The 13,121-nt window shown below is 38.7% G+C and overlaps 1 protein-coding gene across 4 annotated transcripts in view; it reads right to left on the bottom strand.

Moving 5' to 3' along the window:
• MMS22L (MMS22 like, DNA repair protein) overlaps positions 1–12,380 on the bottom strand; it is a 134,260-nt gene extending 121,880 nt beyond the window's left edge. For 2 of the 4 annotated variants that reach the window (XM_068550971.1, XM_068550974.1), the window contains exons 1-6: positions 12,049–12,380; positions 11,525–11,703; positions 10,338–10,463; positions 7,241–7,290; positions 1,629–1,716; positions 1,356–1,533 (exon numbers count right to left, since the gene is read on the bottom strand). In XM_068550971.1, coding sequence (XP_068407072.1) covers positions 1,356–1,533; positions 1,629–1,716; positions 7,241–7,290; positions 10,338–10,463; positions 11,525–11,688 — 606 coding nt within the window. In that variant the 5' untranslated portion in view covers positions 11,689–11,703; positions 12,049–12,380. Of the gene's footprint in view, positions 1–1,355; positions 1,534–1,628; positions 1,717–7,240; positions 7,291–10,337; positions 10,464–11,524; positions 11,767–12,048 lie in introns of all 4 variants that reach the window. The other 2 variants (XM_068550973.1, XM_068550972.1) reach the window with 2 other exon arrangements.
• Between the last annotated feature and the right edge of the window lie 741 nt (positions 12,381–13,121).

The following is a 13,121-nucleotide window of genomic DNA, read 5'->3' as shown; positions in this document are numbered from 1 at the left end:
AGCTTTCATATATGAGAATGGTAAAATATAAGAAATATATAGTCTGAAAGATGCTTTTTATTTTATGATTTTTTCGTTTTGCTGATATTTCAGAAGAGAACAGTATTTCAGAATATGATTTTTTTGTTTATGTGTTGAAGACTCCATTCCCCTGCTTTAAAAATTCAGTCTTCTGATCTTCAAATAACCTATATTTTCAAGTCTGTCTAATTAAAAGCCTATGAAAGGCAAAACCTAGTTTGAGGACCCTTGCACACATTTTTTTATTTCTGCTGCTAGATAAATTATTAATTTTAATTTTCTTAAGCATTTGATGGATATTCAGAAAATAAAAATCAGTCCAATTTACAGAGACTAAAAAGAAAGAAAAATATCCCTCCCAGCACAATCCACCCACGAATCTTTATTAATGGACACAATTAAAAACAATTACCTATTTGGTTTCTATGGATTAGATATATTCACCTGTGAATTCAGTTGGAACTCTATTTACATTTATTATTACATATATTGATCCCTGATAAGAAGAGTCAATTTTTTATTGTTGTTAAATTTCACAGAAATATATAAACATTTAATTGTACCTTATATTTTGGCAAAGACTTGTTCCTAAAAACTGAATGTTATTAAAATTGGTGAAGTCAAATAGAAGAGATTGAGAATTCAGGGAATGCCACAGGGAATTATAATTTGTCACTCACAGAAGCTCACTTTTTCCTATGAAGAATTTGTTAATTACATCCACAGGTTGGGTCATGCTAACACATTTTTAAAAACCAAACCAGACAGACTGATCATCACAGGTAGGGAAAAAAAGGGGGGCACAGTTAAAACAATCTTAATCATATTCTGAAAATATCTCAAAAGCCAGAACAGACATAATGATGTGGTTTTGAAAGCATAACTTTTTAAAGATGATCTTCTTGAATCTTACTAAAATATAAGATAGTGTTTGCCCAAACTTTTATCAGTGGGAAAGAGGATACAAATTTTAGAGAACAAAGGTTATTTTATTTACTTTGAAACTTTTAAACATTTGCATTGTTACAATTGGAAGAAGAATAGCTATCAATGATTCAACGTAAACTACATCTAAGCACTTTATGTATTTTAATTATTCAATTCTCCCAATAACTCTAGGAAGCTAAACCAATTACACAGATGGAAAGACTGAAGCAAGAGGTGTTATTTGCCTGATGGCACATAATTAATAAAAGGAGGAGCCAGTATTTCAACTCAGGCAGTCTGGTCCAAGAACTACACTCTTGACTAATTTCCCTTATTCTTGAATGAACAGTCCATGTGGGGAGGAAAAAATACCTGATACTTTAAAAATTAAATGAAACAAAGCAAACCTTAGTCTGGTTTTGATTTACAAATGCTCCTGTATTAATAATGGGAAGTTCTGATAGGTGTCCTATATACAAGAGTAATCCATGAAGCTCATCAATCAACACTGAGGGAAGTTGTGCCTCCAAAGTCTGGTAGGGATGGACAGGAACATGACTTTTGGCATTTTGTACTTGCAGGGACCTAAAACACGATGAGATACAATAAGCAATTAGATTCTGGATAAATTTGCACTCAGAAATTCATGCATTATTCATATTACTCATCTGACAGCCTACCTGAAAATGAAGACTTTAACATAATGAAGAAATGTTATGCACTGCTGCCTAATATTGGCTGCTTTGCAATGTAGGGTTGATATCTTCCCTAAAACCAAAATAGATAATGTTAATCATTGTTTAAATAATCAGTGGGCAGTGACAAAAAAATTGTGTGAGCCATATAAGTAGCAATTCTCTAGCTTTTCACTTTTTCAAATTACTCCTATATGGTTCTTACCATCCCCCACCCCCCCATACTGCTCTTAGTAAGGTCACCAGTGAAATCATGTTGTCCAATCTAATGGGCACCACTTGTGCTCAATTAACTTGCCCTTATAGGAGCATTCACTACACCTGGCTTCACTGATGTCCCATGCTGTCAGTCTTCTTTCTTCCTCACTTACCTATAATTCTCATCATGTTTTCTCTGCTTTTGTTTTCTGGTTTACTCATTTGCCCTAGAGTGGTTATGAGTGTTTTGCACATAGTAACTACCCAGATAATTTTTGCTAATTTTTGCTGATGTAAATGTTGAAGTGAGGGAAAGACGGCATGGGTTGAGAGAGATAGGGATAAGTCATTTGGGGCCTTACAAGTCATTATAAGGAGTTCTGATTTCATTGAAATACAGTAGATGGCCTTTCATTGGGTTTTGATCTAGGAGGAACAGGAATTGGTATACATTTAAAGCAGATTTTGTACACAGATTATAGAGGGGCAAAGGAGGATGTGTTAAGAGCCCTATAGCAGTAATTCAAGAGATCATAGGAAAATGGATAGGCTGAAGGTATATTTTGGTCATAAACCTACTGGGAAGCCGATGGATAATATGAGTTTAAAGGAAATGAAAGAATCAAGAATGACATATAGGCAACTGTTAGCACCATGTAATGAGTGGAGAAAACATGGGCAGCGTGAACTGGTTTTAGAAGACATCACAGATGTACTCTTTGCACTATCTAAGCAATCCAAGGACAGATGTCAGGCAGCTTGACATGCAAGGCCTGGAGTGCAAAGGAGAGGTCTGGAATGTAGGTAAACCTTTGGAGTTGTTATCATTTAGAAATAAAGGAACTGATGAGATCATACATGTAGGAGAAGATGTACAGAGAGGAGACTCAAACTGAGACCTGAGGAGACTGATTATTAGTAGTAGACCTGAGGGAGGAGGAGCTGGTAAAGGAGAGGCAGGAGAAGGGGGGGAAAAAAACTTACTATAGGCAACAAATTATCACCCATATTAAACATAAAGCAAAATTTATTTTAAAATTTGTATTCAAATGAGCAAGCGTGGACACTATTTTGGCAAAACAGGAGCATAAGTGTAAAGGTACCGTCCATATATCTACATACCAAACAGTGCAGTGCACTTTTACAGCTTAATTATACTTCGCTTACAAAAGTCATGATCCCCCAGTGTCACAATTCTCAGCCCGTAAAGGAATTTCTCTCTTAAAAACAACTGCTGTGGGCTTCCCTGGTGGTGCAGTGGTTTGGCACAGTGCTTAAGAATCCGCCTGCCAATGCAGGGGACACGGATTTGAGCCCTGGTCTGGGAAGATCCCACATGCCGCGGAGTAACTAAGCCCATGCACCACAACTACTGAGCCTACGCCCGCAGGCCACAACTACTGAAGCCCGAGCACCTAGAGCCCATGCTCCGCAACAAGAGAAGCCACCGCAATGAGAAGCCCGTGCACCACAATGAAGAGTAGCCCCAGCTCACCACAACTACAACTAAAGAAAGCCCACGTGCAGCAACAAAGACCCAATGCAGCCAAAAATAAATTAATTAATCAATTAAAAAAAGAAAACTGCTGTGAACTGCTGCATCCAGCCAAGATGGAGTAAAAGGAATCAGAATTACCCATCTCCCACCTTAAACTAGAAAGCCAAAAAAAGTAAAACAATAATTTTCAGACATTGGACAAAGGCAACACAAGACTGCTATCCCAGAGAGAAGATAAGTCCTAAGATTGCACCAGCTTCCCACCTAGAGACAGTTTCTAGGCTGCAGCACAGGGAGAGAGAATTCAGAGCCCAAATCTGAGTCAAAGAGACATGAGATCTGAGTTTAGGGTAGTCTAAATTTGCAGGGTAAAAGTACCAAAGAAGAAAGAAAGCTACACAAAAAAAAAGAGCCCTAGAAATGTACAGAGGGTCCCCTTTGAGTCTTTGACTAAGTACTGATCTGTAGGCCAGAGAAAAATATCAGAAAACAATTCCCAAAGCTTACTCAAACCAGGGAACAGTTCAAGATCCCACCAGCAAGAATGAAAAAAAAAATACACCACAAAGAATCCTCAGAAGCCTTACTAGAGCTAAATTAACATTAGACTAAAGGCTACTTTTTAGAAGTCCTAACAAAATATACAACAAGCCTCAAAAAGATCCCATGGATTACAAGTACTCAACAGTAAGCCAGAACAAAATTCAACACTAGTTTTAGGAATACAAGAAAATTCAGAAAGCAGCAATGTAAAATCTACAATGTCCATCACACAATAAAAAATTACTAGATGTTCAAAAGAGCAGAAAAATGTATCATAAAACTAGAAGAAAAATCAATCAACACAAACAGACCCAGAAATGACAATGATGAAAGAATCTTCAGTCAACGAAGCTAAAAACAGTGGAAGGCATAAAAAAAAATCCAAATGAAATGCCTAGAGACAAAAAAATACAATATCTGAAAAAGGGGTAACATCAACAGCTATATTTAATAACAGGTATTAGTAAAAAATAACATGTATGCTATTCTGCCTCAACAGGAAAGCAATCCAGGGAGTAAAATCAACAGGAGTACAAGAACCATATGCACTTCAGTAAGTGACCCTACATAAGGGCTTTCTGGGGAGGGTTGAGGGCCAAGGGTTTACATGAGTTTATTAACAAAGCCCTGACACAGCTGCATGGCAGGAGTAAGCTTATGTAGGGATAGTCTTTAATACTGCTAACCTGCCCAACAAATCTGTCATTAAGTTTTTTAAGTAATAACACCAGCCAAAATGTCAGTGTAACAAGTAACCATTTCAACAAATAGTCCACTGTAGTAATTTTAGGTCAGTAAGTGTTTTTCAAGGAATAATCTTGCTCAATAAATGCCTTCCACAAACCCAATTTAATTAAGTCACTCTATATAGTAAAGGTATTTTTGCTGTTTCCACTACAATCTTATAGACGCTCCCCAGGAGTTTCAAAATAAAATTCTGGGTCTTTGGCACTGCTTACAAAGACACCTATGATTGCATCCCTTCCAAAAATTAACCACTCACACACACTCGGGTCCAACCATACGTAATTATTACTTACTCCCTGCTCCCTGAACTTTTATGTTTTTATATACTTCAATGTCTTTGTCTATACAGTTGTTTCTACCTGGAACTCATCCTATCCCCAAAACTTCTCCAAAATCTTTTGCCTGGCTAATTCCTCCTCATCCTTGAAGACCAAGATCTGCCATCACTCAGTGATGGGCACATAAACGGATAAAGCCCTTGGCTCCTGTAGCAGCTTTTGCATGCCTCTGTTACTACACTCTTCCATTTACCATGCTGACTATGCTTGTTTATCTGTCTTACTCAACTGCAAACTCTTCAGCAGCATAATTTTCCTCTTTGATTCATCAGCACCTTGCACAGTACCTGGCATGAAGCAGGGACTCAGGTGATAATGAAACAGTAATATCCAACATTTACTGAGGACAAACTAAGAAAACAAAACAGATAAAACAGCCCTGACAGCTGATAACAATTAGGCCATGATGTTCCCTACTGAAATTAAACAGTTGTCATACAATATCAAAAATAATCACAAGATCACTCCATGATTATGGTGAAACAAGAAAAACACAAAACCTCTCTGTAATCATGTCTGACACGGAAACAAGGCACTACACAACCACACAAAAACAAACAAAATACAGAAACAGACTACTCTCCTCTTCCAGCTAAAATGACTATTGCTTCATTACAAATTAGAATCTTCCCTTGCCTCCTTCTGTGTGTCCCACCTTTTAGAGAAAAATTAAAAATTAACTTAGTCATCAAATTGCTTCTGCTTCTTAACAGCATCAAATCCAGAATAAAGCCATAGCCCCCTTAAACTCTACCCCAAATCAGCCAGCACAAGCGCATACCCTGTCACAAGCCCCTCCCTACTTCCTCTTACTGAGAAGCCCCAACTGTTCCTCATGATGTATATCTCCCCCTTGCTTCCTAAGCTAATAAACCCTTCAAAGGTGGGTTCCAAGTGATCTTTGGTTGCTGGGCATCACTAATAACAGACACTAGGCTAAGCACCTAACACACATTATGTCATTTAGTCCTCACAAGAACTCAATGAGGTGGGAACTATTACCTAGTGTGAGACCCACAATTAGCTAGGGTTAGAACCCAGGCTGACCACAGAGTCATGATTCTAAATACTACACTGTACCAGAACTGTTAGAAAGGAGAAGCAGCTAGCCTAAACTAAAACACACTGCCCTTCAATTCCCTTCACTACCTTAACTATAACAATTCCCTCACAAATCAGTAATCCATTAAATGTTAAAAACAAACAGGGAGGGCTTCCCTGGTGGCGCAGTGGTTGAGAGTCTGCCTGCTAGTGCAGGGGACGCGGGTTCGAGCCCTGGTCTGGGAAGATCCCACATGCCGCGGAGCGACTGAGCCCGTGAGCCACAACTACTGAGCTTGCGCGTCTGGAGCCTGTGCTCTGCAACAAGAGAGCCCACGATAGTGAGAGGCCCACGCACCGTGATGAAGAGTGGCCCCCACTTGCCGCAACTAGAGAAAGCCCTAGCACAGAAACGAAGACCCAACATAGCAATCAATCAATCAATCAATTAATCAATAAAATAAATCTTTAAAACAAACAAACAAACAAACAAAAAACAAACAGGGACTTCCCTGGTGGCGCAGTGGTTAAGAATCCGCCTGCCAATGCAGGGGACACAGGTTCGAGCCCTGGTCCGGGAGGATCGCATATGCCGTGGAGCAACTAGGGCCGTGTGCCACAACTACTGAGCCTGCGCTCTAGAGCCCGCAAGCCACAACTACGGAGCCCAACTGCCACAAGTACGGAAGCCCGTGCACCTAGAGCCCATGCTCCACAACAAAGAGAAGCCTCTGCAATGAGAAGCCCACACACCGCAACAAAGAGTAGCTCCCACTCACTGCAACTAGAGAGAGCCTGCGCGCAGTTACGAAGACCAAATGCAGCCAAAAATAAGAATAAATAAATAAAATTAAAAATTAAAAAAACCCAAAAAAAAAACAAAAACAGAAAGCAGAAAAGAAAAACAAGAAAGACAGCATGAGGTCCAGCACTTTCTATTTCTCTAAGTTCTCCACCCCACTCCCCACCCCCAAAGCAAGTTACTAATTCACTTCAAAGATGTTTAGCCTTAATTTTACTTGCAGATTTGGAAAAATACTATAAATTTCATCTACAAACAAAATTTAAGTGTCATACTTTTTCTGAACACTAAATATAACTGTATCCTGAACTTCTGGACTATCACTTCCTTCCTGTTATTATGATAGCCCAATGACACATCATAGACCCATGTACAATTCACTGTAAGGGAGCACCATTTCTTTTTGCAATTAAACACACTTAAAACTTACCAAAATCACAGTTGGCCTGTAATAAGGTTTCCAAGTTGTAGAGCTGTTGCCTAATTTAAAAAATGTAAGGTGAGAATTAGTTTTAGAATAGTTTAAAGGATGTAACAATTACACAGTATTTCCAAATCTTTTACACAGCTTTAATGCCTCTCATTCATGAATAATGTTTAACACTTCATGAATGTTTATTTGTGTCAGCTTCAGGTAGTAAAGACTTTGAGAGAAAATAAAACATGTCTTTGACCTCCCAAAAAGATCTACTAACAGCTACATTTATCTCAAAAATTATATAAAATATCATAGATTTCACCATCAAGAAGATACTGTTTATATCTTTAAGAAGTTTAAGATGGTTATATAAAACATTCTAGGTTAACAGTTATATAATGAAATGTTAAATTGTATCATATAGTTACACAATAGGAGTTCTGAAGAGGAATAGAATATGTAATGTAGACTAATCAGGGAAAGTTTTAACTTACAATGTTCCACCTTAATTTCCGAGAATAATCTTCTCTTGTCATTCTTCCTAGTTGCCTTTCAGCTCCTTAAAGATTGAGCCACATTCATAACCTATGCCCTGAGTAAGATTCAACTCATTCTATAATGTTTAGGATTATATAGAATCACTCACACAGCCTAATTTCCCAATAAAACACATAATATGGCACAGGTTCCATGGGATGAGGGTGAGAGGAGAAATCCCTCCAACTTTCCATTTTCGTTTAAATGTACCATGTATACATTCTTTTTTTAATTATGTAAGTTTCAAGTATACAGCACTATAATTCCACATCTGTGTACACTACAACATGATCACCACCACAAGTCTAATTACTATCCATAACCATACAGTTGACTCCCTTCACCTTTTTCACCCACCTCCTAAACCCCTTCCCCTCTGGTAACTACTGATCTGTTCTCTGTATCTAAGAGTTCGTTTTTGTTTTGTTTGTTCATTTACTTTATTTAGATTCCATGTATGAGTGAAATCATATAGTATTTGTCTTTCTCTGACTTATTTCACTAAGTATAATACCCTCAAGGTCCATCCACGTTGCTGCAAATGGCAGGATTTCACTCATTTTTAAGTCTGAATAGTATTCCATTGTGTGTGTGTGTATATATGTGTGTGTATATATAAATATGTAAAATTCCTTCATCCATTCATCCATTGAAGGACACTTAGGTTGTTTCCGTACCTTCATACCTTGACTGTTAAAAATAATGCTGCAATGAACACAGGGGGTGAATATATCTTTTCATATTAGTGTTTCTATGTCCTTCAGATAAGTACCCAGAAGTGGAATAGCTGGGTCATAGGTAGCTCTATTCTTAACTTTTTGAAGAACCTCCACACTGTTTTCCATAGTGACTGCACCAATTTACACTCCCACCAAAAGGGCACAAGGATTCCCTTTTCCTCACATCTTCGTTTGTTATTTCTCGTCTTTTTGATAACAGCCATTCTAACAGATGTGAGGTGACATCTCACTGTGGTTTTGATTTGCATTCCCTTAATAGTCATGTTGAACATCTTCTCATATGCCTGTTGGTCATCTTCAAGTATTCTTTGGAAAAATATCTGTTCAGATCCTCTGCCCATTTTTTAATCAGATTTTTTGTTGTTGTTGTTGAGCTGCATGAATTCTTTATATATTTTGGATATTAACCCCTTATATTGACCAAATATATGATTTGCAAATTATTTTCTCCCATTCAGTAGGTTGCCTTTTCACTTTGACGATGGTTTCCTCTGCTGTGAGTACCTTTTTAGTTCGATGTAGTCACATTTGTTTATCTTTGCTTGTTTCCCTTGCCTTTGGAGTTAGAGCCACAAAAATATTGCTAAGACTGATGTCAATGAGGTTACTGCCTATATTTTCTTCTACACATTTTATGGTTTCAGGTCTTATATTCAAGCTTTTAATCCATCTTGAGTTAATTTTTGTGTGTGATGTAAGACAGTGGTCTAGTTTCATTCTTTTGCCTATGGCTGTCCAATTTTTCCAACACCATTTATTGAAGACTGCCCTTTATTGTATGTTCTTTGCTCCTTCTCCGTAAATTAATCGTCCCTATACGTGTGGGTTTTTCTGGGCCCTCAATTCTGTTCCATTCATCTATGTGTCTGTTTTTATGCCAATAACATACTGTTTGTTTACTATACCTTTCTAATACAGTTTGAAATCAGAAAGTGTGATGTCTCCAGCTTTGCTCTTCTTTCTCAGGATTGTTTTGGCTATTTGGGATATTTTGTGGTTCCATATAAATTTTAGAATTACCATGTAAACATTCTTAATGTATTTTGGGCTAATAATTTGCCTTTAATAAGTGACTCCAAATCTAAAATCTGACTTATGGACTGGGTTTTAAATAATAATGAAGAATTATTTCAATTTCGTTAATTGTGTTTATGAGGTAATGTTTATGTTTAAAAAATAAGTTCATAATTTTAAGAGATACATACTGACGTAATTAAGGGTGAGATGACATGATGCCCGGAATTTGCTTAACAAATACTTAAGCCAAAAGTAGAGGGATAAGGACAGATGAAGGAAATGTGATAAAATCTTGATGTTTATCATAACTGAGGGAGGGTATATGGAGGTTCGTTATATTATTCTCTCTACATCTGTGTATGTTTGAAAATTTTTATTAAAAATTTTTTTAATGTTGTCCAGGTTAATCATATTTCTATTACATATTCTATTATAGTCTGAAAAATATATTTGGAAGTCTGAGTTCATTCTCTAAAGATTACTGAAAAATTATGACTATTAAGCAACAAAACTATTTTATTTTTCTTCCAAAATTATGGTATAGTTCAAAGCCTAAAATATTTGTCTTCAATATATGATGTCAAATACAGAAGAATAAAACTTCTGAAAATCACTAAAAAAGAACTCACTGAAACCATTACTCCATCAAACATTATTGCTTAATTGTTGTTACTGATAAGATAATCAAGTAAGCAGCAATCACAATTCTACAGGTGCTTTTGTAATATCAGTATTAGAAACCACACAGCAATGTAACTTAAAACTGAAAAGCATCTACACTCAATGGCAGTTTTAAAATAAAAGACAAAACATACCTCAAGAGATGAAAGAGAACTCTAGATGAATTCACTAATGCTGTTTCAGTAACCCATTGAATGCCAAATATTTCCACTGTATCCTCTTCAAAATTAGTCGGTAAAGGATCAAGATTCAAAATCAGTCTGAAATGAAACTCTGATTTAATCTCATAAAAAGTATGCTATATCCCATACTATAGCATGAGTTTTCTTTTTTTTACATTATATGAATCCATATTACACATGACATGTCAACAATGATGTTATAAAGTAAGGAAATGCCTTGGTACCTTATATCTCAGCAATAGTACAACTGGACTGTATTAAGAATTCAACCCTACACTGTGATAAAAAAAAAAAAGGTTAACTAAAGAGCAATATAACTTGAGGGAAAAATGTGGAAAGGGGTCTAGGGAACATACTTTCATCTGTCTTCAACAGTGGTCTTCAGTTGTAGAATTTCACCCTTTGAGGGGACATTTAATTTTTAAAACAGTTAAAAGGTATTCTGAGCCATGTCTAAAGAAGGGCATAATCAAGTTGAATAATATCCTTTAAGGTCTCAAAGAAGGTACAACTGTAATAATCAACAAAAATGGTTTCCTTTCTACTGAAATTGCCTCAGCAGGTATTTCCAAAATATTTCAGTAACAGCGGTTTTACTGCAATATGTGTATACACCTGTCCAAGACAAAAGCTTTGAAGATAACATTCCTGTGAACTTACACAACCTGGAGCATTAGAAAGTTTTAAAAAATAAGTCTATAATATTTCTATACGTATAAATATACAGAGTGAGAAGACACTGGGGCAACAAAAAATGTGTATGTCTTAATCACTGAGATGCTTCAGAATATTATCTCATGTTTTAGAAGGAAATGCGACTTCAAAAAGCCCTGGTAGTTCAGAATTCACTTCAAGTAAATGAGTGCCCAGCTCCTTACTCCAAAGCTGAGGCAGCAGTGAGGTCAGAGAACATCAGGTAACAAGAAAGTTCTCCTTGCAAAAAACTTTCAGGTGTGCTCTAACCAGGAAACCAACAGAGCTAATAGCTTGCATCTGTGTGATATACTAAGCCGATTTACAAGAACATTGCCTGATGAACATTAAAGTTTAATGGACTTAAGTCATAATTATATAATATTCCTAAACAGACATAAAAAAATCTCAATAGGGAAAAACAAAGTTTCCGATTTTTTACCTACCGCTTAAGAGCTCCGCTGGAAAGGTAGGACTCGCCAGAAAAATGTTTTCCTCCTCCTCTGTTGTCAAAATCACAAGAAAAGCAAGGGGGTTTGCACCATTCTGTCTCCAGCTCCAGCTCCAAGCTGTCGGTCAGGAACGTCGACGCAGCGGGACAGTTATCCATTGTTTACTTCATGTCCTGAAATGTTTGGGGTTCATTATAATTATCATTAAGGGCTCCAAAGAAGTTGTGATGAGATTCCTGTAGGTGGGAAGGGCCGAGACATTGGGGGTGACCTCAGAAAGTTCCCCAAAAGCCGCCACCCCCCCCGCACAAAGGAAAAAAACGAAAGGCCAAATCCTCAACAACTCTCCCCCCCACGCACTCCACCAGATCAAGGATGTCAGAACTTAGAATGCACCCCCGACCGGCTGTGGCAGTAACTTAAAATCCCCTCTACGTCAGACCCTGCAGCCCAGGGCAGGGTGAAGAAGAAAAAAATGTTGGCAGGACAGATCTAGCTGCACCTTCCAGTGCCTTTACCTGCGTCCTCCGCTACGTTACTAAACCGCACTGAGCCAGTTTCCCCGCAGTGTCTGGAACTGCAAGCTCCCTCGCAGACTGCAGGCGAGGATCAGTAGGGCCTGGCGCAAACCCCTACTTCTCCCGGCCGGGGGCAAGCCCCGCCAGGTCCGCACAAGGCAGCGATCCGCGCGGGCCGGCCAAAAGGCGAGGGGAGCCGGTGTCCTGCGCCCCCGGGCGTCCCTGGTTTGGTGCACGTCGTACCTGCTCACACTTTCAGTCCCAATGATCCACCCTGGCGGTCCCGACCAGAGCCAGCTACTCCGTGTGGTATAAATCCCAAACAGCTGAAATTCCCGCCAAGGCGCGCCCGCGCTCAGAAAAGGCGGGGCCACGGAGCAGCCCGCCCCCGGAGGTCCGCTCGCGAGGTCTCCGCGGGAACAGCCAGAGCTCCGTAAGTTCTCGCGAGAGTCTTCCAGTCAAGGACTCTGTTCGGCGATTTGCCTTTTTTTTTTTCTTTCTGGTTTTTTTTTTTTCCTTTAGTAGTTTTAATTGGTACTTTGGGCCGAAAGGCTGGGCCTCACCGAGAAAGGAAACTGAGGCTGAGGTGAGCAAGGCTTAGGGACCGCGGGGTTGTCGTCTGGCCGAGCTTGGCAAAAGAGCTCTGCTGAAGTGAGTAGCAGGCGGGTGTTTGAGGGCCGCGCCGTCACCTCCTGTTCTGCCCTAGTCCCAGCAGCTCTTTTGTTGAGGTGGAGGATGCCTATTCATGGATTGTGGGCAAGGCAAGGCAAGTGCAAAAATGAGGTTAATCCAGTGTGTGGAAACACTGAGTAGGTCACGTGATACTTGCTTTCCGTATTAAAAAAAGTTTTTTTAAATGACATATCTGGACAGGTTTAAGTCCCTTAAACTTGGACGCGTTTGTAAAGAGTACACTTAAGGCATTTTTATCTTTTTTTTTTTTTTTTTGACCATGGGGCTGTGGGGATCTTAGTTCTCCCACCAGGGATCCAACTGGGCCCCCCCTGCAGTGGAAGCACAGAGTCCTAACCACTGGACCACCAGGGAATTCCCGTTTTTATCTTTTTAAAGTG

This window comes from Eschrichtius robustus, chromosome 9 (assembly GCF_028021215.1).
Source record: "Eschrichtius robustus isolate mEscRob2 chromosome 9, mEscRob2.pri, whole genome shotgun sequence".
NCBI classification, from domain to species: Eukaryota; Metazoa; Chordata; class Mammalia; order Artiodactyla; family Eschrichtiidae; genus Eschrichtius; species Eschrichtius robustus.
Note: the sequence above shows the minus strand (reverse complement) of the source record. Positions and strands in the feature narration are given on the sequence as shown.